Genomic DNA, 25,487 nt, shown 5'->3' on the forward strand with positions numbered 1-25,487 from the left:
CGTTGGAGTTCTAGTACGTATATACCTGCATATAGCAGTCACAGCCGTAGCCGGTCCCGGAAAAATGGGAACGAGACACCCAAGACTCATAAACTTAGAACAAAACAAAATCAAATCCTGAGAATGAGAGGCATGCGAGCATCCCAGGAACGGGAAGGCGCTCCCACAACGCCAGGTATACAGTGACCCAAATAGAATGTCCTCAGTCGATCGAAAAGAATGTCCAGATGCAAGTCCTAGAGGAGCAGGGACCGATCTAACGGAGAATATAGTTGGTATCACTTGTTCATACATCCTCCCCATATTCTATGTTCGGCCCTGCCGTTAAATGATTGTCGTAAATTCGTAGCGAACCGTATCCCCCACTCGACCCAGTCGAATGTCATGGTACGTGTGCTGCATGTGCTTCCTCGCACGGCGGTCTGATCTAGTCGATCGTCATGCGGCTAGGCTGAGGCTTGACGTCGTTCAGATTCACCGAGTTGAGCTCTGGGTCCTCTTCACGGTTCTTGGCGCCGAGAATGTGCGTCTTGAGGCCCTTGTCAAAGTTGCGCATGCAGACAATGGCGTTGGCGATGGTGAGCAGGATGAGAAGAATGGTGATGACGGAGAAGGCGGTGAGAGACTTTTGGACGGCCAGGTAGTAGTCGACCCACGTCCAGATGCGGATGAGCTTGAAGAGGAAGTAGGCCAGGGCGCCAAAGTAGAGGACGATGGTGACGACCATGCCGGGCTTGTTCTCGATGCGGGTGAAGTAGGCGGCGGCGAGGAGGATGATGATGGTGATGGGGATGGTGGCGATGGTGAGACCAAACTCGGGATCGTCCGTTCGGGTGACAATGACGACGAGTTGGATGATGAATCCGAGGAAGAAGAAGAAATCGAACTTGAGCAGGGCAATATAAATCTGGTACGACGCAAAGCGCTTCTTCATCCTGTAGTCGGCGCCGATGCTCTTCAGGATATCCCATGCAAACTCCTGGTAGAGCTTCCATGTCAGGAACACCATGATGCAAGTGACCACGGCAATGATAGAAGGGATCGCAATCAGATAGCCCTTGATGTCGCCCCAGATGTCCGGCTTGGAGCGATCCGCCTCAAGCGAATTGTACTTGACAAGGACATCGAGGGAAATGTCGAGTTGGTCGACCTGGATGGCTGTGTAAACCACAAGGGCGAGATTGGCGAAGCAGACGCCAATGATCTGAATCGTGTTCTTCTTGCGAAGCGCATCCCAGACGATGATGAGTTCGTACAAGAAGCCGAAGATGAAAAGAGTCAAGAAGGTGGGGATTGTCTTGTACTGCGAGCTGAGTTCTTCGGGGTTCTTGGCGGTAGGGTCAGGATTCCTGTCTTGGAGAGGACGCAGGCTAGACTGAGTGGTGGCAAAGACGTAGCTGTGCATGTTGTTAGCATGGAGGCTTGGTTTTGGTCAGACGCGGGGAATCGGCACATACGCTTCGCAGCACAGGCAGATGACGGCCTGGATGGCGGTGATGGCCATGAACATGGCTGCCCACTTGCTGCTCATGAATCCGAACCAGTTCTTTCGGGGCTTGGGCGCAGGCGCTGGCTCCGGTGTAGGGGGCGCCGGTTGCCTCTGCACGTAGCCCTGGGGTTGTTCGTACATTGGGCTCTCGAATTTGTGGTTCTCAGCATAGGGTGATGTTTGGAATGGCGACTGCGGGTAGGCGGCCTGGCCAAAGGACGTGTGGTTGTCGTGTGCCGTTGGGTCGTACGGCTGCTGAGCATATGGCTGCTGACTCTCTGGCTGGAATACGAGGTCGTTGCCGAGCAGGGACTTTTTGCGATGGTGGTCCATCCTGACGACGTGGAGTCACCAACAATCCGACGAGCTCGCGTTAAGATGGATGAAGATTCTCGTGTATATGGTCCTCGCTAATAAGCGGCGTTCGAAAGTCGGTGGAAGTCGCAATGCGACCAGCGCAGAAGACGGAAAAGGACGATTAGCTATGAGGGCGGGTCGAAAGAAGAGGATTGATCAAGGTAGGTAGCGAGGGTAGTGGAAGTAAGCGAGCGAGCGAGAGACCGAATGGTGTGAGCGATGGGCGATGATGGCGAAGATGAAAGACAATACACAGGGACAAGACAAGGACGGTTGTTCGGATGGCTGACTGGAGAATAGAGGTTTGAAGATGGGACACGCAAGGCCGACACGAAAAATGGAGGGGCCTGGGGGCCTTGGAGCGGGTCTGTCCAGTCTTTCAGCACTCGGGAACTTGAAACCGCACCCTCTCGCACGACACAAGACCGTCAAAAGCCAAGTGAGTGGAGGCAGGGGGTTGACGCTAGTTTGCCGTGCTCTCTTATTAGACTAGTCGCCTCGTGAGTTGGCCTTGTCATGCGTTCTCTTTAATCCGTCTTTCTGGTGCTGCTTCAAAGAAAGCTCTAACAAGCAGGCTCTCTCCCCTTGCAAAGACTGGATGGAGCGTCTGGGAGTGATTGGGTCCATGTCTTCTTGCCCGGCCGCTGACGCTGGTTAATTATACCAAGTACGTACCTCCTTGGCCAGCATCGCGCGGAATCCTCCAAAAGCCCAGAAGAAAGCCGTACATACGGCGTGGCCCAAAATAGTAATAAAAGCGCATCACGATAGACGCCCGTGCGGCTGTGCCTGAGGCCAGTGAGGCGGCAGTGTTGGGAATAAGTGGAGTCTGTTAGCGGACCAGTGCTCTTTCTGCGGTCACCCTTAACAGCGCTAATCTACAAGGTTTGACGGTGTCTGCGCTGGTGGTTGCACTGACTGGATGGCGTGAGCTTCCATCTGGCGCATCTCATCATCACCTGGTGAAGACATTGAGCATCTTCGCATGAACTTGAGGAAATCAGTTTTGCAAACAAATGCCGAGACAGGACCGCGCAGTCACGCAGGTCGCGATGTCATTGGAATGCCCAACCACTTCTACAGACTCTGCGCGCCTCGTGCCATTGCATTCCAGGCCTTTGACGGTGACGACAATTGGGACCCGACCCAACGACAGTACCACCGCGAAACATCATCTTCCGTGCCCATTGATGGCGCAAGAACGGTGAAGAATCAGTCGACTGCTTAGCATGTGCATGCCCAAGAGCGCATATTGTTTGATCCTTTCAAAGACTGATTAGTATCTCAACATGAAAGGTTGACTACGCGAAGAGGTCATCTTCCCTATGATTGATGGAAGATCATAGGACCTTTTGGCCACAGGCAGATGTCAACTGAGGCTCATTGCCAAATGCAGCCGGCACCAAAATCCCCTACACATCCTTCTTGAACGCCTTCTTCGTCTCGCCCAATACATCAAACCAGGTCTCGGGCCTGCGTCGGCCACCATCGCTCGCCTCCTCAATGTACTCCTGCGCCTCCCTGGCAAACTCCAGCAGCTGCTCCTCGGCCCCCCACTCGCCCATGGCCTGGATACCGACCGGCAGCTTGCCCGTACCTTGCTTCGGCTCGGCATAACCCACGGGGGCCTGCACAGCGGGCGTCCCCGTCAGGTTGGCCAGGAAGATGTACATCATGTTCTTCACGGTGGTGTTGGTATCGCTCAAGCCGCCCTCGTCGCCCGGGTGGCGAGGCCAGCCGATCATGGGACTCGTGGGCGTCATGATGAGCATGCCGGGGTGCTGCTGCCAGAGCCACGCCAGGTGGCGCATCATCAGCTCGCGCAGGGCGTTAGCCTTGAGATAGTCGTTGGCGCGGGTCACGGACGCCACGCTCATGAGCAGTCTGTTTACCGTGCCCACAAGCCCCATCCACCCGGTCTTGGGCTGGTCGGGCGTCTTGCGACGCGTCGTCTCGTACGTCTCGGCGACGCACAGCATAGCGTGGGCTACGCGCGCCTCGCCCATGAGGGGGAGCGAGATGTCGATGACCTCGTACCCGCGCTGCGTCGCAAAGTAGTCAACGGCCTTTTCGCAGAGCCTGACGACCTCGGGATCGCCGGCGTTCCACCAGTCGCGGTAGATGCCCATGACACGCTTGCTACCCGGCTTGGGCAGTTGTGACACGCCGTAGTGCGTCTGGGCCGGATCATCCAGATTCGGCTGGGACATGAGTCGGTACGCGATGGTCAGATCGGCGGCCGAGGCGGCAAGGGGCCCGCGCACACAGGTAGACAGGTTGTAGTAGCCCGTGCGGTGGTGCGAGGTCTTCAAGCCGTACATGCTGTTGAAGGCGGAGGGCAGACGGATGCTACCTCCCGCGTCGGAGCCGATGGCGATGGGGATGATGCCTGCGCCGAGGGCGGATCCGCCACCAGAAGTCGATGCACCTGGGTAGTATGCGTTGTTGAAATGGTTCGTGGGGGTGCCTTGGGCGATCTATCGCGGGATGATCAGTATCCGTGACATGCAATGGGGGGTTTCTTTTTCCTACATTCAGACCATTGGTGTCCATGCCCAGCTCGTGCATCTTGTTCCTTCCGATGAAAACGGCACCCGCCTCGGCCAGCTTCTCGAGGAACCACTCGGTCCTGTCTTTTGGCTCGAAACACTTCACATCAGGTCGGTACTTCATGCCGACGTGACTCACCATGCCCTTGATGTCGAGATCGTCCTTGACGCCAATGGGCACACCGTCGAGTACACCGAGGTCCTTGCCCGCTGCGTAACGCTCCGTAGATGCCTTGGCTGCTTCCAGCGCGAGGTGCTCTTTTCCATGGGTATCTGCCCACGCATCGGCATAAGCACCCTTCTTGGTGAGGGGGATCAAGGTCTCTGCAACCTGAAGGGGTGTGATGGCGCCAGACTTGTACATGGCGTGGTAGTCGGCGGCTGTGTAGTACTTTGACGATGAGCTTGATGTGAGGGTGTTCTTCGACTCGGTCAGAGAGGCGTCAATGGGGAGCATCTTGCTATCCCCCAGAGGCGTGACAATTGGCTTTTGATGTCAGTGATTCTGCTTCAAGAGACGAGTCGGCGCAGCATCCTACGTGGAATCGATATGGCATCCCATCCAGCTCCGGTAGGTCCTTGAGCGTGCCGAAGCCTGCGTTGTTCCAGAACAGGCTGGCAACACCAGGGACGTACGCAATGCTGTCTACAATGAGCGCCGGCCATCAGTCTCATCAAGTAACCCACATGTTGGCAGCAACAGTGAGCGCCGTCCCCCTCAGAACGGGGTTGTTCTCGGGTGCCTTCTCATACTCGGCTCTTGGCCCCTCTTGGGGCACGGGATAGCCGATGAAATCTTTGGGTGCCATCCTGGTGTAAGGGTGCTAAAGGGGAATTTAATCGATGATGCGGGTCTTCAGATACAAGTCAAAGCTGCAGAGGACTGTACATGTACGTGAGACGGGTCCTGGTGATGTAGAAGTCAAGGTCAGGAGGGGCATCAGCCTCGGCTTCAGCGGTAGTTGCTAACGCAGTGTGCACGAGTCCACACACATTCACGACCCCCCATGCAGGTTAGTCGAGAGCTGGGCCATTCAATGCACCCTAGGCTGATCTAAGCACCCGAACGAAACTCATCTGTTGAATTGCAAAGCCCAATTCCCTTCTGAGTGCGCTGCAATTGATGTGTCAAGTCAGTGTAGGGTAGCTGAAGCGTACATGTGCAGAGCTCTTGCAAGCTGGAGATAAGACACATTGACCAGTGCATCATACAAAGCCGCGTTCTGTCGATACAGATGGCTAGAATAGTACAGCAAAATCCCAAGCCCATTTACAAAAAGTCCAAATCTAGCCCCCACCCAAAATTCACCACAGCATCCTCGCTCATCGCACCGCCCAGCTGGGGCACGCTCATCATACTCCTCTGCGGCGGCACCGGGCTCATCAGGGGCTCCTGATACTGCTGCTGCTGTCCCTGCTGCCCCAGCCCGCCCTTGGACTGGCCTGTGGTGTCGGCCCCGGGATACTCCATGTACTGGAAGCACGTTGTCTGCCCCAGCATCTGCTTCATCAGACTCGTGAGCTCCGAGATACAGGGCCTCACCACCTCCGCGACGCGGTCCTTGGCACCACCGGGTGGCGTGGGATCGGGCGTGGTGAGCGAGTAGTTGATGGGCTGGGCCCCAAAGTAGGAGCCGCCGCCGCCGCTCCTGATGCCCCCCGCGATGACGCTCGCGAACTGGCGAACGACCTGCGCGGCCTGGTGCGCGAGGAGCCATGATTCGGGGAAGGCCTCGAGGATCGAGATGAGGACGGCGACTTCGTCCCGCGCCGCGTAGGGCAGGGGCGTGCTGCCAAAGTTGCCTGCTGACGAGTCTGATGCGGCGGCCGCCACCTCCTGGCAGCTGGCTGCGTAGTCGTGCATCAAGATGAGCGTGACGGGGAAGAGACGCGTGAGGGACACCTTGTTGAGCGGGAGCTGTCGCTGCTGGAAGAGGGCCGATGTGCTTTGGAGCTGTCGCCGGGCAAAGCCCAGCAGTTCGCCTCGCGTCACGGCCCCCGACGCCGCGTTGAAGTGGTTCGGATAGTACAGCATGACCAGGACATGGTAGTAGCGGGCGGAGAGCCAGGTGATGCTGCTGTGGATGGACACATTGTCCGAGTCCATGGGCGACGTCAGGCATCCGCTCGAATACCAATCCTCGACCTCGGCGCGGAGCTGCGCGATGATGGCTCTGCGGTCTGCGGGGGCGAGCTGCGCCGTCTCTGCGCGCTTGCCAAGGTGAATCTGCCGGAGGATGCGATCTTCCAGCTGCCGCAACTGTATGACGTGGCGGCTCGTCTGGAGGTTGCGGGCATAGTTGGCTCGGTCTGGGCTGGCGAACTCCTCGATGGTGAGGCCTGGGAGCGGGACGTCGGCATTGTCGTCGGTCAGGGCGACGGGGAGCCCATGGGAGATGGACATCATCCGATCCAGCACAAATATGCTCCAGTACAGTCGGTGACGCAGCTCAGTCTCGGCTGGCGTCAGCCCTACCTCTTCCGTCGGGCGACGCGTGAGGCCCGAGAGGATGGCCTGTCTCGCGGCGATGCCCACGATGGAGTACGACGAGGAACCCAGGGGGTCGAAGAGTGAGTAGAGCGCCAGTAGGACGAGGATCTGTATCGACTCCATGGTGTCCCTATGGAGACATTCCTGTATAATGTCAGAGTAGGCCACGTCGAACCGTCTCGAGGTACCCCTGGGCACCTGGCCGGCGCGCTCGAGCGTGGTGGCACCAATGGCCATGACGAGATACAGCAAGGTCGAGTCCGCATCTCGTCTTCGTTTCATAAACTCCTGCGGGATGTCCAGGTCGGCGAGGATCTTGGACTGGTGGACACAGGGATACGCCCTGTTGACGTTGCGAAAGTACGCGTCCACGAACCGTCGCGCCGCTGCGTCCGCAGGCATCGCCTGATCGCTGTATCCTTTCGAGCCGTCCGTGGCCATGGACGGCTGGTAGGAGGCATGGCTGGCGGTCGCGCCGACACTCCCATGGTCCAGTGGTGATGTCTCGTCGACCCGTGCCTTCACACTACCAGAATGGGCGGCACTATCCCTCCTCGCCGGAGAGGCACCAAGGATGGGCACGAGATCTGTTCCCGTCTCGACGGCCTCGATGCACCCATGAGAAAGGATATTGTCGTTGATGTACTGGCTCAGCCATTGGACCCTGGCATCCAGCTGGAGCGCCCTGCCTTCGGCAGTGTTCGTCGGATTGGAGTAGGAACATTTCTGTCCTGCTGTGTTGCACAGTTCACACACGGGGAATGTCCTGCTGCATTTCTTCTTGAAGGAGCTGATGTACGTCAGTCAGTCAGTCAGTCAGTCAGCGACGCAACTAGCCGGTCGGCCAGCCGCATAGATCAGTTACATGAGGAGAGTTCATGCATACCGGCAGCGATCACATGCAGGTATCGATTGGCGCCCTTTGCCTGGCCTTGATGCGGCAGCAGCAGCAGCACCACCACCTGCAGCCCCAGCAAAAGATCCCTTGCGCGAGGGAGGACTGGAGACCCCAACACCAACACCAACACCGACACCAGCGAAAGCAGAGGCGGAGGCAGCGTCCCGCGCCGCGACGGGCGAAGCAGGGCGGCGCCGACCGGTGGTCTCCGGTGGTGATGTCTGTCGGAGGCGGAAGCGATGGATGGACGCCTTCATATCGGCAGAGTCCATGGTTGATGTGGAGAGGGTCTCAGTCTCACCGTCCACGTCGCGACGGATGCTGTCGCGTGGGGTCCGACGCTGTTGAATGAAGTTTTCCCTTTTGGGCGTCCATGCAAAGTGCCAGGCGGCTGGTTACTGTCGGACCTCTCTGTGGTGATGATGATGAACAGGCACGAGAAGCTTGGCGAGGATGGTTCAAGCACAGCTCATCAGGCTGCCACGTCCGAATCCAGTCGTCAAAAGCTTGCGCCCCGACGCAAGCAATTGACTGCGTCAGCCACCTGTGATATCCGCAATTGAGTTTGACTCGACAATTGCTGGCGTCGTCGGGGAGGAACCGGCTTGTTATCGCGGCATTGCCGGTACGAATTTCCGCATACGGCAAATTCCGGGGGTCCTCTCTATCCATGGACGTTCACTCGATTGGATGGTTCTAATTATTTATCTTCACGTTCATTATCTTGTCGCTGGGCAATGGGTACAGATATATACGTATGCTCGTCTCATAGCGCTGTGATTTATTGCTGTCCTGGAGCATCGCACTCCCCATCTGCTCATCTGCCGCAACCTGACTCTGTCCCGGAAGTGCTAGACGACATAGAAAAATATAACCTCATCTTATTTTCGCTGCAAAGACGCAAAATAACATCATGTCACCAACAGCATTAGACGAAAAGCTGACTGCGTCGCGCTGCTGTCATCGGCGCTGGACCCTGTGGTCTCGCCATGGCCAAGCAAGTCATGTCACTCCAAGATGAAGCTTTGGGCACATTCGCGCTAATACATGCTCCACTACTAGATATCTCCTTGCGGAAAAGAAGTTTGAGAAAATCCAAATATTCGAGCAGAGGCCAGTAGCCGGCGGTGTGTGGAACTACACATCAGCAGACCGAGAAGATGGCTTTGTCGTGCCTCGAATTGCACCAACCACAGCCCCAGACCAGGTCGTCTACCACGCCAACTCGGACAAGCCCGAGATTGTGTCGCCAGTGTACGATATGCTGGAGACGAACATACCTCATACTCTCATGAACTACACAGAGACCCCGTTTCAAGAGGGCACCTCGCTGTTCCCCACGCACCAGGTAGTCTTGGAGTACTTGCAGAGCTATGCAGAGGACCTGGCGCCTTATGCTTCGTACTCAACCCAAGTACAGCATCTCTGTAAGAATAAATCAGGAGACAGGCCTTGCTGGAAGATTGAGACACTAGACTTGGTGACCAAGGAGACGAAGACACACGAGTTCGATGCCGTGGCAGTGGCCAGTGGTCATTACAACGACCCCTTTATCCCGGACATTCCTGGCATCAAGGACTTTAACAAAGCAAACCCGGGCGTCATCTCCCACTCAAAATACTACAGACGACCGGACGCTTACCAAGACAAGGTGTGACTGGAATAAACAGAAAAGCCGGCTGCCAGCTGCTGAAGATAGTTAGAAAGTCATTGTTGTCGGCAACTCTGCCTCTGGAATCGATCTGAGCGTCCAACTATCCGCCACTGCCCAGCTTCCCGTCTTCATTTCCGAGAAGGAAAAGGCAACACCAGGCGCCGTCGTCCAGGAGTCGAAGCCATGGGCGCGCCACGTCCCCGAGATCGCAGTGCGCTTTGCCAATGGCCACATCGAGACGGACATGGACGCCGTCCTCTTCTGCACGGGATACCACTACTCCTTTCCCTTTGCGCGAGACGTACGGCCACCGGTCGTCGTCGACGTCAGCCACGCGGCGCATCTCTGGGAGCACATGCTGTACACGGCCGATCCGACAGTGGCATTCCTCGCCGTCCCGCAGCGCATCGTGCCCTTCCCCGTCGCCGAAGCGCAGAGCGCGTTGATTGCGCGGATATGGGCCGGTCGTCTTGCGCCGCCGAGTGCGGCGGAGATGACGACCTGGCTAGAAGAGCAGGTTGCGTCCAAGGGCGCTGGCAAGGCACTGCACAATCTCATGTTTCCCAAGGATGTCGAGTACATCAACCGTTTGCACGACCGGTCTGTCACGGCGGGGAGGGTGGACGGCGGGGACAATGATGGGCAGGGTAAGTTGCCGCCCTACTGGGGCGGGGAGAAGAGGTGGACGAGAGAGCGCTTCCCGGCCATTAAGTTGGCAAGTCGAGCCCTAGGCAAAGAGCGACACAAGGTGCGCTCGCTCAGCGAGCTCGGCTTTGACTACGAGGAGTGGAAAAAGAGGACTGCTGGAGTGGCAGAAGAGCTGATCTGAAAGCTTGTGCTATTCCTTGATTCACGAGGTCGCCATGGTTTAAATGAACTTACTCGCTAGACCCATCAGACCACCCTGCTGCTGTCCCTGGCTCTTAAAGTACATCTTCATGGCCATCTCGCCGGCGCTCTGGATGACATTCTCCTTGCTGGTGTTGGAGCTGACCTTGCGCTTGGAGGCCTTGTCGTCGAAAAGCTGGTCAAGCATGTTAGCATCCACTCGTGACTCGCCCTCCACGGACGGCATGCAAGGACAAATGGATAGAATGATGCTCACCTTGCTGGCCTCGGACATGGCGAGCCCGAGGAAGGCACCCTTGCTCTGCTTCTCCCCTGTCTCGCCCTGGTTGAACATCTTCAGGGCCTGGATGGCGGCCGCGGCACCGAGTGACTTCTCATCGGCATCGTCGTCATCGTCGTCCTTGTAATTCTGCTTGTGCTTCTTGACAGCATCTGTTCCCCCCTTATTAGCATCGCGCTTCCCCAGTGTATGGCAGCGGGGTGTCCACGTACAGTCCTCATCGAGGTCCTCGTTCTGCAGGCTGCTCTTCTTCTGCCCGATGGCACCGGCAATGGTGGAGAACAAGTCGCTGCTACCCGACGAGCCGGCACGACGCTCGGCTTCCTCCCTGGCTTCGCGTAGGTCGTTCTCGTCATCGTCGTCGCGGGAGAAGCCCCCGCCAGCGGGGTAGCTACCTCCGTGCGATTCTGCATCTCGTCAGTTTCGGCAGCGCTGACAATGGGCAAGCTCATTTATCGTACGATTCCCGCCAGCCTGGTAGTCTGGGACAGGTCAGCAAGGGTGCCTTGTCGGTGATCATTGAGATCGCGATGGCGGGGTCAAAGGGGTCTGATCTGATCTGGCGGGAGCTGCAGATCTAATTAGTGGGTGGGTGATGGGCTTTACCGACCTTGTCTGTTGTTGTTGTTGTCCTTGTCGTCCCCCTTAACCTTCTCCTCGAGGAATTCCTTGCCAGCGTTGATGAGTTTGTCCATGATGAGAGTTGTACTGTGTAGGATAGCTGTCCGGTGTGTTTGGTAGGGTTATGAGGTTGTAGGGGAGGGAGGGGAGTGAAGCTGTTGGAGCTTCAAGTCGGTCACAGATTCCGTGTCCCACGCTGAGGTACTACGTATGCACCAATGACGCATGCCACGCAATCACTGTGGATAATGTGGTTAGCACTTAACAGTCAGGCATGCGAAGCTTGGCGCGACTTCAGTCTTGAGTGTCATCACAGCAATATCAAAAGACTGGATATGTATTATAGGTAGATCCCTTGCTACATGGCATCTGCCAGCAATTTTCTTGTTGGCCAGGGTACCTGAGAATTGGCTTTCAGCCACCGTCAGGGTCTCTGCTACTCCAAACTTGGTTAGCGTGGGCAGCCAGCTAGGAACATGTCCATGAAGGCTTATTATACCTCCGTACCGCGAGGGAACTCAATTGGGGACCACTGTGGCACACGGAGCGACGTAAGATGAGTGAATCGCTGAGCGCCTGTAATCCAAATCCAGTCCAGTCCCTTATGCGTATATCTAGGGTATCATAAAAATCGTGTACATGTCCCACGCCGCCCGCCCCTTGTCTGATGGAACCAGACAGACAATTAAAAAAAAAAAAAACGATCAGACTCCTGGTGCCAAAGGCCACCATATATGTGCAGTGCGCCCAGAGCTGAGGAGCGAGTGAGACAAAGCCCAGCCAGCCAGCTGTCTGAAAAAAGCGACTTTTTCCGACAAGGGGCCACCACCTGTCGCGCCCCTCACCAATGATACCGTCCCGCTGTCACACGGTATCAAGACCCTGAGTCGCCGGGCGTGGCCTGCATGGAGGGGACCTTGGTCGCGGTGTTGGTGTTTCTCTTCTTCTCCTTCTTCGCCCATCGCAGACCGCATGCGTTGCACAAAGTCTTCGGACCGTTGGGGCCTTTGCGCCACTCGGGCGAGTCGAGCGTTCCTGCAAGCAATGTCAGATGTCGGCGCTGCCCGTGCGATCGGATGGGACCTACCGCAGTCGGTGCAGACGTATTCCTCCGAAGTCTTGAGCTTCTTTTTCTTTTCGCCCGTCCTCGGGTCGCGGTCCACGGGTATGACGATCCCGGCGTCGCCTTTGATGAGGGTGGGGCTGGCGTTGCCCGTCGTGATGCCCTTGCTGCGCTCGCCGTCCTTGTAACGTAACCCCGTCAGCATTTCGATGGTGTCGGTGTAGGTACCCTCGTAACGCGCCATCTTGTCCTTGAGCGAATCCTGCCGAGCGCCGCCTGACTGTCCCTCCAGATTCTCTCTGGTCAGGGCTGCATTCAACGCACTCCTCTCGGATCGCGACCCGTCGTGGCTCATTGCCCGGTGGAAGGGCGTGGCGGAAGCGCCGCTTTGCTCCGTGCGCGCAATTTCGGACTGCGAGTCTTGACTTTGCAGCCACTGCCGCTGCGCTTCGTCATGGTCGGCATCCTCTTCCTGTCTGAGCTCCGCTATGCGTCTTTTTAACCTCTCGTTTTCAATCTTGTGTTCCAGGAACGAGTCCAACAGCCCGGCGTTCTTTGTCGGATACGGACGCGCCATCATGAAGACGGCCTGGCAGAATGGGGACTGGTTGCTGGGATTTGGCGCGAACTTGGCCGCGGCAATATGGGCGTGTCCTATCGTCTCGAGGATCGTGTACGTCCCATCCTTTTTCCGGAACCGATAAAACATACGCATCGGGTTCCCAGACGCTATCGACTCGTTCAGCTCGGCGACAAACAGGCCCTGGTCGTCCGGATGGATGAGCTCTTTCAAGAAAACGTCCGTCATCTCCTCGATCGTGTATCCCGATATTGGCAGAATGCTCGGCGATACGTATTTTATGCGGCCGTTCGAGTCTAGGATTTGCAGGAGGTCTTTGATTTCCTCCACAACCTTGGCCGGCCAGTTCCTGCGCTTGGTGAACTCCGTCAGAGTACTGCTCCCCTGGCCCATGCCGCTCTCGCCAAAGGATCCCAGCGGCATTGGCCCTGCACCAGGCACATTGTTGGACGCCGTGTTGAATTGACTTTCGGAGTGCATGACGGCTTGATCTGTTGCAGACTGGTCCGCATGTTGGTTGTGGTTGTTCGAGCTGTACTGCTGACCCATGGAACCGTCATCGGCATCGAGGTGCATCGGCATGGACCCGAAAGCGTCGAGCATGTTGCTATCGAAAAGCATGTCGCTGCCGTCGTCCATGGGCAGAACAACGGGGTATTGGCCGACATTGTCCACGCCGTGTGGGTTCTGATCGCCAGGCATATTCTGCTGAAGCGAACCAAAGTCCATGTCGCCATAGCCAAAATGCTGGCCATGGGTATGAGGTGGAGGTCCGCTAGACATTGCGTCGGCTGGTAGTGTAGGGGGCGGCTGTGCGCAGTGGCGGGAGGTTGCGACCACGTAGTACTTGCATTGGTGAGCTAACCACTTCTACACCTATCTGGAGCCCAGAGCCACGATTGCCGGCGACAAGAGCAGTCGTGGCGTCTCCGGTCGACCCAACGCCTTTTGGAACTTTTGCACGGTTGGAAGGTACTCGAAGCGATCGAGTCGCACAGCGTCGGATGGCTCGCGCAGTTCGAATGGTGTCGCGGAGGCTGCCAATTGACGAACGGGCAAGTGAATTGCTAGTATGTATGTATGTGTGTGAGGCTGTGAGCGCGAGCGCGAGGCTTGACTTGCACGCTCCAAGGCGTCGACGTCAGAGAGACGGGGGAGGGGCGGCTGGTGAGGCTGCGAATGTCCAGCGAGGATGATGATGCGCGGTACTGGCTGATTCAGGTCTCAGACAGAAAATGCTTCAATGGATCGGGTAAGCATGCAGACAAAAGGAAAGGCGGTACGCATTCGTGTGCACGGCAGCAAGTTTTCCGCAGCGTGGGTTGATGCCAGGTCACAGTCGTGAGTCGTCAGGGCAGCAGCAAGTGGAGTAGGATGCGAGAGGATAAGTTGGGAAGAGACGTCACAGACATGGGATTTCCTGGCGGCCCTTCAAGAATACCATGTTGCGCCCTCACGGGTCACGGATCCGACCCAGAGGCCAGCAAATTTGTGTGGCGCAACGTCCTGTCGACTGGACCCCGATTATTCACCTGACCTTTTGGCGCTGATGTCTCCATGTACGTACTGTACGTACTGTACGAAAACGGAACAGCAGAGTTTGCCTGCCCGACTCCATGTCCAGTCCAACGTAATCTCAAAAGCAGCGCAGGCGGCAGGTAGGCTGCAGGCACTTGGGATGGGTCACGGTGGCGTTGGTCTCCAAGGCTGCTGGAGCCCGGACCAGACGCTCCGTTGCGGCGGAGACTGCTGTTACCTGTAGCCAGTTTGCACCAATACGAAGCTTTTTAAGCCTTTCGGCGGCAGCGGCAACGCTGCATTCATTGGGTACCTTATCGCTGGCCAAGGAAAGCCAATCCGCCACTCCGCCAGGGCCCTGCAGTGAGGGGGGCGAGAGAGGGGTTTTCACTTTTCACAAGGCCGCTCAAGCTGACTGGATTTGTGTTGGAATCCTCCCCTTTTAAGTTACATACTACGTATAATACTACGTAAGTACGTATATAGGGGCCTTTTCGGTCGCTCGATCACCAATTGAACCATCCACCTTCGCCATGACTGCCAAACAGCGAGCATGATTCAATACGTATGTACTCTGTACGCGATGGGACCGCTCATCATTAATACTTACTGCTTGGGTGGCGGGCTACTTGGCGGCCCGCCTCGAAATTCTCAAATTGCAAACTGACGCGCCACCAGACGAGCTAACTCCTCTATAAGCCGCATTGAAGCGACTTCCGATAGAAAAGCTTGATCTTTGAAGGCGGAAAAGTATGTGTACCGCTCGCGAAGATTTGTATATACGTCCCTCAAAAGGGGGCGAAAATACACAACGATCAGTATTCAGCCCTTCAGCAGCAGGACCTTGCTCTCACATACGTACTAGTCCGGCAAGCTTACTTACGTACGTTAGGTGTATACAATGACACCTAAATGTCATAATGACTCAACTGGCCTGCTATTGTTAGTTCTGCGGAAACATAGACTGGCCGCGGGCTAAAGAGACCAACACTCCTAGCCATCAAGCTCCCCGTTGCGCCTATTCTTCTACGGGGCCATAGCCATGATCGTAATCAGTAATGATAGTGATGGTATCACTCGCTGCGGCAAAGCCTCACTGAACAGAGATTCTTAGCCGGGCGACCTGAGTCTGAAGTCTCAGCTGGAGGATCGCATCACCGTGGCATCGAAGCACGCGATGGTAGTGCCGCAGGGCGACCATATCACAAGCTTGCGCGGTCGCAGTCTCCAGGGCAAGCTTCGACGTTCCCCGGAGCGTGATGATGGCCGACTGCCCATCTCGAGCCCTCTGATAGCGAAAGAGCATGGCCACATCCCGTCTGCCATTCTGTGTGTCCCTTACCCACTGGGTATGGTTGTGTGTGTCGGTGATGCTCAATTATTCAGTAGGACCTGTACATTGCCATCGCGGAATCTATCTACTCGTCAGAGCATATTATCTGCCAAAGGCCAAAAAGATAATGCTGTGTGTAATGCAGATTACCTTTGTAAGCGTGGCCAGGATAGATGACTTTGGCTCTGGGCACCACGTGACTGCGCGCTTCGCCGGTGCGCGTCAATCGTCGCCCAGGGCGCGTCACGGCCACTGCCTGCTGCGCCCGAATTGCGACCGTGAAGAACCAAAGCTCCATCCAGCGTCGACCAGGCCCAGTCCTGTTGCGAGGCAGCAGCCGACATCATGTCTAAAATCGACAAGCTCTCCATATCCGGCGTTCGCTCCTTCAGCCCCAATGTCCGGGAGGCCATCCAATTCTACACACCACTGACCCTCATCGTTGGGTACAATGGCTCTGGCAAAACCACCATCATCGAATGTCTCAAATACGCCACAACCGGTGAGCTGCCGCCGAACAGCAAAGGCGGCGCCTTCATCCACGACCCGAAACTCTGTGGCGAGAAGGAAGTCATGGCCCAAGTCAAGCTACAATTCCGATCGATCAACGACAAGCAGCATGTTGCGACTAGGAGCTTACAGCTCACGGCCAAAAAGACTACGCGGTCGCAGAAGACGCTCGACTGCTCTCTGGTGGTCATGAACAATGGCGAACGCTTGACTACCTCCACACGAGTTGCTCAGCTCGACGAGCTGATACCCGAACGCCTTGGCGTCTCGCCCGCAATCCTCGATGCCGTCATCTTCTGCCATCAAGAAGAGTCCATGTGGCCCTTGAGTGAGCCCGCAGCCCTCAAAAAGCGATTCGATGAGATATTCGAAGCACTCAAATACACCAAGGCGATTGAGAATCTCAAAATCTTGCGCAAGAAGCAGGTCGAGCAGCTGGGAAAGCTACAAGCGGACGAGGGCCACAACAAAGTGAACAAAGACCGAGGCGAGCGGGCGGAGAAGCGCATGACGGGGCTTCAAGGCGAAATTGAAGCAGCGCGGGAAAAGTGCGAGGCTTTGACGGCTGAGATGGAGGAGACGCAAAAGAAGATCAGCGAGAAGCACATTCAAGCGAACAGCTATCTCCAAATCGTACAGAATCTCAGCAACAAGAAGGAGCAGCTAGAGTACCGGCAGGACGCCGTCAGTGAATTGCGACAGACTATTGACGAGCTTCACGAGGACGACGCAGCTCTAGAGGAACAGCTCTCCCAGTATCAGGCACGCATGGACCAATGTCGTGAGGAGGTCGACCAGAACAGAGCCCAGTATGGAGAGCTCCAGAAGGAACTTGCCACAGCCCAGCGCGACCTCAACGCCAAGCTGTCGGAACAGGGAAAGCATCAGTCAGACAAGGACAAATACGAGCGCCAGCTCAAGACGCGCACTGAAATGGTGCAGCAAACGGCGGAAAAGTATAGCTTTCGCGGATTTGATGGTCAACTCACCGATCAGCAAATAGCGGCATTCAACGAGCGATTGCAAGGCCTCCTTTCCGAGAAGAAGCGTGATCTCGAACGGCTGCAAAAGGCGAATCAAGGCGAGACTGATAAATTCACCGCAGTCATCACACAGCTCGAAGGGCGCAAAGCTGCCAGAACCCAAGACCGAGTTTCCTCTAAGCAGCGGATGGGTGCCATTGAGAAGAGAATCAATGTTCTGAGCCTTGAAGCGAGCAGAATCGACGTTGATGAGGGCGCAAAGGCCATCCTCGATGGGCAACTGGAAGAAATCGGCAGCCGGCTGCAACGAGCACAAAGCGAATTCGAACAGGCTGGCTGGGATGGCCAGCTAGCCGAAGAAAACGATAAGCTGTGGAACTTGGAGAACGACAGCGAGAAACTGGGGCGCGAGCTCGTAGAGTCCACACGTCTCGCCTCAGAAAGAGCTCAACTCGACTTCCGCAAAAAGGAGCTGTCAGACCGCAAGCGCAAGCTGGAAACCATCACTAAGACCTGGCGGTCGAAGCTGGATGCTGCGGTAGGAGGAGACTGGGAGCCCGAGACGTTGGATGGCAAGTTTCAGATTGTGTCCGACCGTCAATCGAAGCAAGTCGAGATCGCACGCAAGACTCGGGAGACAACGAGGGAAAAACTACAAAAGTCCGACTACTCGCTCAAGATTGCCAAAGAAACTGCGACGAGAAACAAGTCAGAAAGTGTCAAATGCCAAAAAAGAGTCTTGGCTGCGATGGCGGACGCCCTGGGCGATGAACAGCCGGACATTGACGGATACACCAAGGCGTTGGAGACCGAGGAGGAGGCTGTGGAGACCTACAAGTCGGACATTTCCCTGCTGGAGAGTTTGATCAAGTTCTACGAAAAATGTCTCAAGTCATTGGAGCGCAGCAAGAAATGCCATCTCTGCGACAGAGGGTTTGATGCTGCTCGCGAGCGTGCCGAGATGCAGAAGCTGAAAGAGAAGATCATGAAGCAGACGTCCCCGACTGCGAAGGAAGATGCGGAGAAAGACCTGCAGCAATCGGAGGAAGCCCTCGCCAAGCTGCGCGCCGTGCGGACTGACTACGAAACATACCAAAGACTCAAGGACGAGCTACCCAGATTGCAAGACGAATGCCAGAAGCTCCAGAGTGATTTCGACGCGTTGGAGCGGCAACTTGAGGATAAGGATGCCTTGGTGACAACTGAAGACGATAAATACAGGGATATAAGTGACCTGGCAAAGACAGTACAGAGCATCTCCCAAGCATTCAAGGACATCAAGGACTCTGAAGCTCAAGTAGACCGCATCCAGTCGCAACAGGCTTCTGGTGGCGCAACCCGAAGCGCTGAGGAATTGCACGAACTTCAAGCTAGCGTCGGCGAACAACTCCGGGTCGTGAAGACAAAGATTGCCAAGCTTTCGGCCGACAAACAGCGTGGTAAAGATCAGATCAGCGCTTGGGAGCTCGAAAGGAGCGAGCTGCGCAACAAGATCAGCTCCGCTTCGGGCCAGCTTGAGAAGAAGAGCAGCCTACAGACACAGATCCAGTCACTCAAGGAGGACAACGCACAGCAACGAGAAACCATCCAGAGAGTGGATGCGGAGCTGGAAACCATTGAGCCTGAGATTACAGAAGCCAAGGCTACGCGAGACCAGGCGATAACGCGGATGCGATCCAAGGAGCAGGATATTGCTTCGGAGAGAGACGAAATCTCCAACTCGATATACGAGATCAAGATGGTCGACAATGACATTCAAGACTACGTCGACCGGGGTGGTCCGTCAAACCTCGCATCCAACCAGCGTGCCATTGCGAGCTTGGAGAAGGCCATCAACAACACCAAGAAGGAGGTAGATGATATTACCAAGCGGGCCAACAAACTCAAGGAGGATCTTGACAGTGGGGACCGCAAAAGAAAGAACATCAACGACAATCTAAACTACCGCAAGCATTTGCGCATGCTCGACACTCTCCGTCAAGATATCGAGGAGCTTCAGGACCGCAACGCCCACGAGGACCATGACCGTCTCGTTGGCGAGGCGCGGCAACTTGAGAACCACTCAAATCGCCTCTTCGCAGAGCGTGGTTCCGTCATGGGCAGCATGAAGACCAAAGATGAAGAGCTTGACCGTCTGCTCCAAGAATGGGAGATGGACTACAAAGACGCCAAGTCCAAGTACCGCGAATCGCACATCCGGGTGGAAACCACGAAAGCCGCGATTGAGGATCTGGCACAGTGCTCCTCGGCTGTGGACAAGGCCGTCATGCAGTTCCACTCCATGAAGATGTCCGAGGTGAACCGGATCGCTGGCGAATTATGGCAAAAGACCTACCAAGGAACCGACATTGACACCATCCTTATCCGATCCGACAACGAGTCCTCGACCGGCAAGCGAAGCTACAACTACCGGCTGTGCATGGTCAAGCAAGATACGGAGATGGACATGCGCGGTCGGTGCTCGGCTGGTCAAAAGGTCCTGGCGAGTATCATCATTCGTTTGGCTCTCGCCGAATCCTTTGGCGTGAACTGCGGCCTCATTGCGCTAGACGAACCCACGACGAACCTGGACAGAGACAACATCAAGTCCCTCGCGGAAAGCTTGCACCAGCTGATCCAGCAGCGCCAGGCGCAGAGCAATTTTCAGCTCATCGTCATCACCCACGACGAGGAGTTCCTGCGCCACATGCGCTGCAGCGACTTTTGCGACAGCTTCTTCCGCGTGAAGCGGGATGGCCAGCAGAAGAGTGTGATCTCGCGGGAAAGTATCACCAAGATTTTCTGATAAACTACCATGTACGAACATCACTGGAGCATAGGAGAGCGCGCACGGTCGGCGTTTAATGGGACTAGCAAGCATAATGTACCAAGTATAAAGAGCCATGGTTTTGAAAGTAAACTCATTAATACGGACTCTCTGCTGCTTTGTCGTGAAAGGTTGTGGATGAATCCGTCCCGGTGCGCCTGGTATCAAAAGAAAACCACTCTGATAATGCATACTCACTTATTTCCCCGTATCCATGGCATCAGCATCCTTGGCCTCCCCTTCTTTCTCCTCCCCTTTCTCGTGATCATCGCCGTCCTTCATTTTCTTTGGCGATTTCGGCTCGAGTGGCTCGTCCTCGGCCTCCCGTTTCGTCCCTGATACTTCGGATGTTGTTGGGCTCGCCGCTCCCTCGGCCGCTGGTTGCTCTGGTGCATCATCCTCGGCATGTCTCCGGCCCACCGCAGATTCCACATCGATCCCCTGTGTCTGCAGCCCATCCTCTCCTATGTAGCTCGTGCTCACACCCTGCGGGCCCGTGTCGTTGACGCCAATCTCCTCAGGGCCTCTAGCATGTGGTGTTTCCTCGTCCCCGTCCTCGGTGGGTGCCGCGTTCTCGTCAGCGTCCTTCTTCGCATCCTCGCTGGTGGGCTGCTCCTCGCCGTTGTCCTCCTCGCCACCGCCGCCACCGCCGGCATCGTCCTGCTCGCTAGCCGCGGCCTGTTGCGCCCTCCTTGCACCCCGGTGGAGCTGACTCATTGGTATCACACCAGCCCGCTGTTCTTGACGCAGAAGTTCGCCTTGCGTAATCGCCCGCGCGTGACCAGTCGAGTGTACCCCGTTCACGCTGACACTGACTGTCTCGATGCTGCCCATGCCGTTCGGGCCATCAATTGTCTCTGTACTCTCGCTGTGAATCGTGGCACCCGTACCGCCGAGCGCCTCCGTCTCCGTGGGCTGTTGCTGCTGTGTTTGATTGGACTTGACCCACGGAATGGGTGTCAGCAGCGCTCCGCCCAGGGCTTCGTCACTCCCCAAACTTGCGGCTGCCGTCGTCGGGTTGCCCCATGTCACGCTCTCTGCGCCACTGGTGCCAGCCATATCAGGCAGTGGGAGAGGATACTGGTTCGCGCCCGACGTGACTCCCACCACCCTGTCCACCGCGTGTAGATAGGAGCTCAAGGCTCTGTAGTGCGCGCGAGGGCGCAAGACCAGCTCGGCGAGTCGTTGTATCGTATGCGGCGGCGACGTCGTGAAGGATTGCAGATGGGTAGTGATGTGCTTGAGCATGTCATCGAGCTGCGTGGGAAGCTCGCCCGGTTGCAGAACCTGTTGCTCCGCAGGCGGTTCAGGGGAGCCTTTTGTTGCAACGTCCGTGCCTTGGGAGGCCAGCGGGGAGGATGGCATGGGAGAGGCGAGACGCCCCTGGGAATCGGTGGGCGGGAGGGCGGCGGGTTTCGGATGCGGAAGTGTCGGTATCGAGAACTCTTCGCGAGCGATCTGTTCCTGTTTAGCGACGTGTCTATCTACGGCAGGGAGGGAGAAACAGCTCTACCTTGTCTAAGCGTGCGAGGATATCCGCGAGAAGCTCCGGCCATGTGCCACTGTTTCCTGTCAGCGATTGACGGCTCTGGGTGGTTGGGCGGTCGCCAAGGTCTTACGGCTCCAGTATGCCGTCCGCGGCGACTTTGGTGAGTAGCTCATTGTCGCTGTCCACATCCATCATGGCGAGGACTCCGATGTTGAATTGGCGTGAGACCAGGTCGAGCAGTCGCGTGTTGAAGATGCGATGCGACCCGATGTGGGGTTGCACTTAAGCGGGCCCACGCTCGGATAGCTGCATGAATCCAAGTTTGGAGACAGACGGATGATTTGACCTCTGTGACTCTGCTGAATTACAGTTCTTCCTTTTCGTCGGGCATCACGAGTCATTTTCAAAAGTTGGGGGACCTTGGCAAAGTGTGGTCGGTATTCGGACCGTGGACCTAATTCGCTGCCACCGTGCCACGTAGCCAGCCCCCTTAACCCCCGAAGTAAACATGATTCACCAAATAGGCCATATCAGCATGAACGACACTGATCACATGGACATGTTCTTGTCCGAAGATAGATCAAACATGCTTGAAAAGTATCCACACAATAGCATCATTCTGAAGACCAGTAGTAGTATCATGACTGCAACATGGTGATGGCTGTGAAGCATAGCATTTCGCAACCTAACTTACACTTCCAAGGCCTTATTACTTGGTGGGCCAAATGTCCAGATGACGTGTAAAAGCAAGTTTTGCGCTCTGCGGACTTCCGGGTTCTACATCGTGAGTGCGGAAGGTTTCCAGTCATTTGGGACGTTGCCCAGTGGGTATATGTCCACTCGTTGTTGGTCTTGCCACTGGTATTTCTAGGGTAGAAGAGAAGCAGTGGTCTACGTGGCGTGCAACAATGTGCTGAAAGCGTGTTGAGCGAGAACCGTTCTACTAATTAATGTCGCATACCTTATCCAGGAGTACAGAAAGATCAAACTAGGCCCGCAACGGAGATACTTGCGCAAAGCTCTTGGAACGATAAGAACCTGCAATAGCGTTGTACTTTGGGGGCACTCGACGAGAGCAGCATAAAGACCCTCGGAATGGCGAGCCGTGAGTTGGTTCTTGGGAACCGACAGATGAGGAGCACGCAACCACGCACGGGCACCACTAACGACACAGTAATCTGTATCGCGGACGATGCTAGTGGCGGACGCAGAGTCCTGCATCCGCGGTTGACATGTGCTTGCGGTTCCATGTACGTATGTGCTTCACAGTCTTCACTGCGTTGAACGCTTACAGGGTTTCGATGCCCCCGGAGATTGCACGTCCCAACTGATTGTCTGTTCCGGCGGCCGTGCAGCAGCCGAGTGTCTGGGCCGCGCTCCTTGGTTGGTTTGAGCGTTGGGATTTGAGAGGCCTGGCCATCAATGTGTGACGCGGAACAGCGAGGAGTCGCCGCCGCTCACCGAGGTGGAGGAACGCTAATTAGTTCCATGTAGGACGGGATGCTCTTCACAAATCCACGATACGTGTCATTTGCATGGAGAACCCGGCGCACGGAATGGCCAGACTTGGTCATGGCTTTGGTGTGTTTAGCAGCCGGCTGCTGTCGTTTCAGGCAGGTGATTAAGCCCACCGAGATCCTGCGGATTGGTATCGCGCAGGGGTAATGGGTAGGAATATCGGGATGCATCGGCCGCTGAACGTTACAGAGCCGACGAAAATCGAGATGCCGTGTCGATGAACTTGCTTCCTGGATTTGTTGAGAATAGCCGAGAAGATAAGTCGTGCCATCTGTTGCAGATGGAGGTATTGGGCTCGGGGGTAAAGCATGAAGCAGGCTGGGCCAATTGTTAGACCGGACGGGGCATCCTGGTCTGGTCTAGCTCCAGGTCCGTGGGGTTCAACCCCAGGAAGGCCGGTGGGTGCCAGGGCCTATGCCACGCAGTGGCACGCACACAGTTTGAATGGGGGTTTTCCGAGAGACAGGAGCTCAGGGACGCTCTAATATATAATGCATGGTGCTTTTTGGCATGAACACGGAAAACTCCAGTTCTTGTCGCCACGACGCCGTCCGCCACTTAACTTGTTAGGCAAAGCCAGCTATTAGGTCGTTTGCTACGGTAGACTAGTTGGCGATTAAGTTGTGCCCTGTGCGCACACCGGGACGGCCATTGTCGATCATCCGGCCAACTAGGGTTGAGCCGCTGTCCCGCATGCTCCAGAACTAGAGGGCCCGGCGATCTGCGCCGAATGTAGCTTGAGGTGAAGAAAATGTCCGTCAAGTCCAGATTAATTAATCACGGACGCGGCATTGGCCCACCACCTCCATTGGGTCATAATGCAGAGGCCCTTCAAGATCTCTGCTCCAGCGCCAGAGAATCTGGGATCTGGAGCGAAGCTGTCGTGACTCGTACCGTGTACGTACGGCTGCCGCTTTCACACAAAGCCTGCCCCTCGACCCGCGAATTTGGCCACAGCGCATGCATGTATGATCAGGCTATGTATGGCATGGGACCATGGACGGTGGGATGAAATCATAGTCGACCCGGGCTGCTAAGAGTGGCGGCTACAAGAGTCGATCTCATCGTGCCCTCGACATGGGAGGCTCGCAGATTGCGACGCAAATCGTGATGTAGGTGTTGATCTCTGGGCTTGGTGAGCACTGATAATTCCTGTACTCTTTTGATAGCGAGTTCAGTCGCTGGTCTGGGAGTGTGCTTTGCCTTCGTCGGTGCATTACTACATGCCTTCAACAGCATGATGTACAAAGCGTCTCAAGCGACGGGCAGCCAAGGTACTAGTACGCAAGTGAACCATGGCATCCATGTCAATGGTTGAAACACCTTGACATGTGAGTTACTGATTGTTCCTTCTCTACAAGGATGCCACTCTTCAATGCAGGCTCCAATTGACAGTTTTACAGCCGAAGTGGCAGTTACGACTGGACATGGAGATGGCTCCGTCCGATCAACGGCATTGTGGACTGCAGCCATTATGCCTCTGTCCTATCTCCGTCATCAACTTTTTCACTCTGCATGGAGTCAGCTACATTATGGGTATGGGCTCCGTAGGAAATTTTTCCTCGCTCCATCCTGTCTGCTGTAACTGCAAGAAAACCTGCAAGCATGGCGCGACCAACAGCAACAGCAGGCTAGCCCACCACTATTTATGGCGCCGACAACTTGAACTACCCCCACCACCAGCACCTCGGGCTGGCACAGACATGGACTGGAGTCAAGCTCCTGGTCGTATTGCAACATCCGTTAACTGCACCTCACAACGACAAAGTAGACACACCACCATGCCAGTATCGCAATGGCTCAGGACGTCTAATAATTACTCCATACCCTGCGTGTCAGAGAGCCGCTGGCAAGCACCCGACGACCAAAGTGGCATGCTCCACCGGCGTCACATCATCTGCAAGCATGAGCAAGACGTGTCTTGTCGCACCTATGACGATGCATCCAACACCGTCCAAAACGCTACTTAACTTACAGTGCTCGATCGATAGACGGACAATGCCCATTTGGGGGCAACAGAATACATCGACTGGCTACACCACCCAATGTCATCCCTGGACAGCTCGCGTACACCACCCTTCAGATCCCATCGAACGCCAACTCGAGTCAATAACCCCGCATGGCTTGCATGCTCGACATTATCGATGCTATTTTGAAATTGAAGTTGATAAGAACAGCCGGCGCAGCCCAACGAAGCGTGGTGCCAGCAACTTCTACTGGAGATGGTCAGAAGCCTCTTGTTTGTGCGCAGTGACCAGAAAACAGCACGTTCACTGAAGCAATGACTTGGCTTTTATGCAATGTGCATCAACGATCGGCAGACTGAGGATCGGAGCCTTTCCCCCCCTCCTCCTTCAAGACCTCGACATACTAAAATTACAATCTCGCATGTTTTGCAAGTGCGTGGCTTGGCATTGTCACTTCACGAGCAAATAGAGAAGACCAGCTGTGCGCAGCGTATCGGCATGGTCTTTGTTGGTCGGTTGGTCCAGCCTCGGC

The 25,487-nt window shown here is 55.8% G+C and overlaps 7 protein-coding genes across 7 annotated transcripts; 1 reads left to right on the plus strand and 6 right to left on the minus strand.

Annotated features, from left to right (window-relative positions):
• Nucleotides 1-86: 86 nt before the first annotated feature.
• F5Z01DRAFT_523824 (uncharacterized protein) lies at nucleotides 87-1,989 on the minus strand. Its single transcript, XM_046260426.1, has 2 exons — nucleotides 1,458-1,989; nucleotides 87-1,397 (listed from the first exon to the last, which is right to left on the minus strand). The coding sequence occupies exons 1-2, from the start codon at nucleotides 1,820-1,822 to the stop codon at nucleotides 428-430; spliced, it is 1,335 nt and encodes a 444-aa protein (XP_046119832.1). The 5' UTR covers nucleotides 1,823-1,989; the 3' UTR covers nucleotides 87-427.
• A 1,269-nt stretch (nucleotides 1,990-3,258) lies between these two features.
• F5Z01DRAFT_672553 (amidase signature domain-containing protein) lies at nucleotides 3,259-5,204 on the minus strand (the record flags this gene model as incomplete). The annotated part of the gene is made up of 4 exons (XM_046264829.1): nucleotides 3,259-4,323; nucleotides 4,379-4,882; nucleotides 4,935-5,037; nucleotides 5,083-5,204. 4 exons carry the CDS (start codon nucleotides 5,202-5,204, stop codon nucleotides 3,259-3,261), a joined length of 1,794 nt encoding a protein of 597 aa, XP_046119833.1.
• Nucleotides 5,205-5,665: 461 nt separating this feature from the next.
• On the minus strand, nucleotides 5,666-8,056 carry F5Z01DRAFT_619532 (fungal-specific transcription factor domain-containing protein; the record flags this gene model as incomplete). Its single annotated transcript, XM_046261094.1, has 3 exons — nucleotides 5,666-7,676; nucleotides 7,773-7,806; nucleotides 7,843-8,056. The coding sequence occupies 3 exons, from the start codon at nucleotides 8,054-8,056 to the stop codon at nucleotides 5,666-5,668; spliced, it is 2,259 nt and encodes a 752-aa protein (XP_046119834.1).
• A 397-nt stretch (nucleotides 8,057-8,453) lies between these two features.
• On the plus strand, nucleotides 8,454-10,467 carry F5Z01DRAFT_524154 (uncharacterized protein). The gene is made up of 3 exons (XM_046260428.1): nucleotides 8,454-8,781; nucleotides 8,847-9,435; nucleotides 9,488-10,467. The coding sequence occupies exons 1-3, from the start codon at nucleotides 8,774-8,776 to the stop codon at nucleotides 10,265-10,267; spliced, it is 1,377 nt and encodes a 458-aa protein (XP_046119835.1). The 5' UTR covers nucleotides 8,454-8,773; the 3' UTR covers nucleotides 10,268-10,467.
• On the minus strand, nucleotides 10,287-11,577 carry F5Z01DRAFT_523872 (uncharacterized protein). The gene is made up of 5 exons (XM_046260427.1): nucleotides 11,178-11,577; nucleotides 11,029-11,049; nucleotides 10,780-10,974; nucleotides 10,544-10,719; nucleotides 10,287-10,462 (listed from the first exon to the last, which is right to left on the minus strand). The coding sequence occupies exons 1-5, from the start codon at nucleotides 11,260-11,262 to the stop codon at nucleotides 10,307-10,309; spliced, it is 633 nt and encodes a 210-aa protein (XP_046119836.1). The 5' UTR covers nucleotides 11,263-11,577; the 3' UTR covers nucleotides 10,287-10,306.
• A 485-nt stretch (nucleotides 11,578-12,062) lies between these two features.
• On the minus strand, nucleotides 12,063-13,470 carry F5Z01DRAFT_680441 (white-collar 2; the record flags this gene model as incomplete). Its single annotated transcript, XM_046265598.1, has 2 exons — nucleotides 12,063-12,223; nucleotides 12,276-13,470. The coding sequence occupies 2 exons, from the start codon at nucleotides 13,468-13,470 to the stop codon at nucleotides 12,063-12,065; spliced, it is 1,356 nt and encodes a 451-aa protein (XP_046119837.1).
• Nucleotides 13,471-20,057: 6,587 nt separating this feature from the next.
• On the minus strand, nucleotides 20,058-21,703 carry F5Z01DRAFT_650528 (uncharacterized protein). The gene is made up of 3 exons (XM_046263172.1): nucleotides 21,601-21,703; nucleotides 21,495-21,543; nucleotides 20,058-21,439 (listed from the first exon to the last, which is right to left on the minus strand). The coding sequence occupies exons 1-3, from the start codon at nucleotides 21,663-21,665 to the stop codon at nucleotides 20,180-20,182; spliced, it is 1,374 nt and encodes a 457-aa protein (XP_046119838.1). The 5' UTR covers nucleotides 21,666-21,703; the 3' UTR covers nucleotides 20,058-20,179.
• Nucleotides 21,704-25,487: the final 3,784 nt, after the last annotated feature.

This window comes from Emericellopsis atlantica, assembly GCF_019669845.1.
Source record: "Emericellopsis atlantica unplaced genomic scaffold F5Z01scaffold_8, whole genome shotgun sequence".
Lineage (NCBI taxonomy): Eukaryota > Fungi > Ascomycota > Sordariomycetes > Hypocreales > Bionectriaceae > Emericellopsis > Emericellopsis atlantica.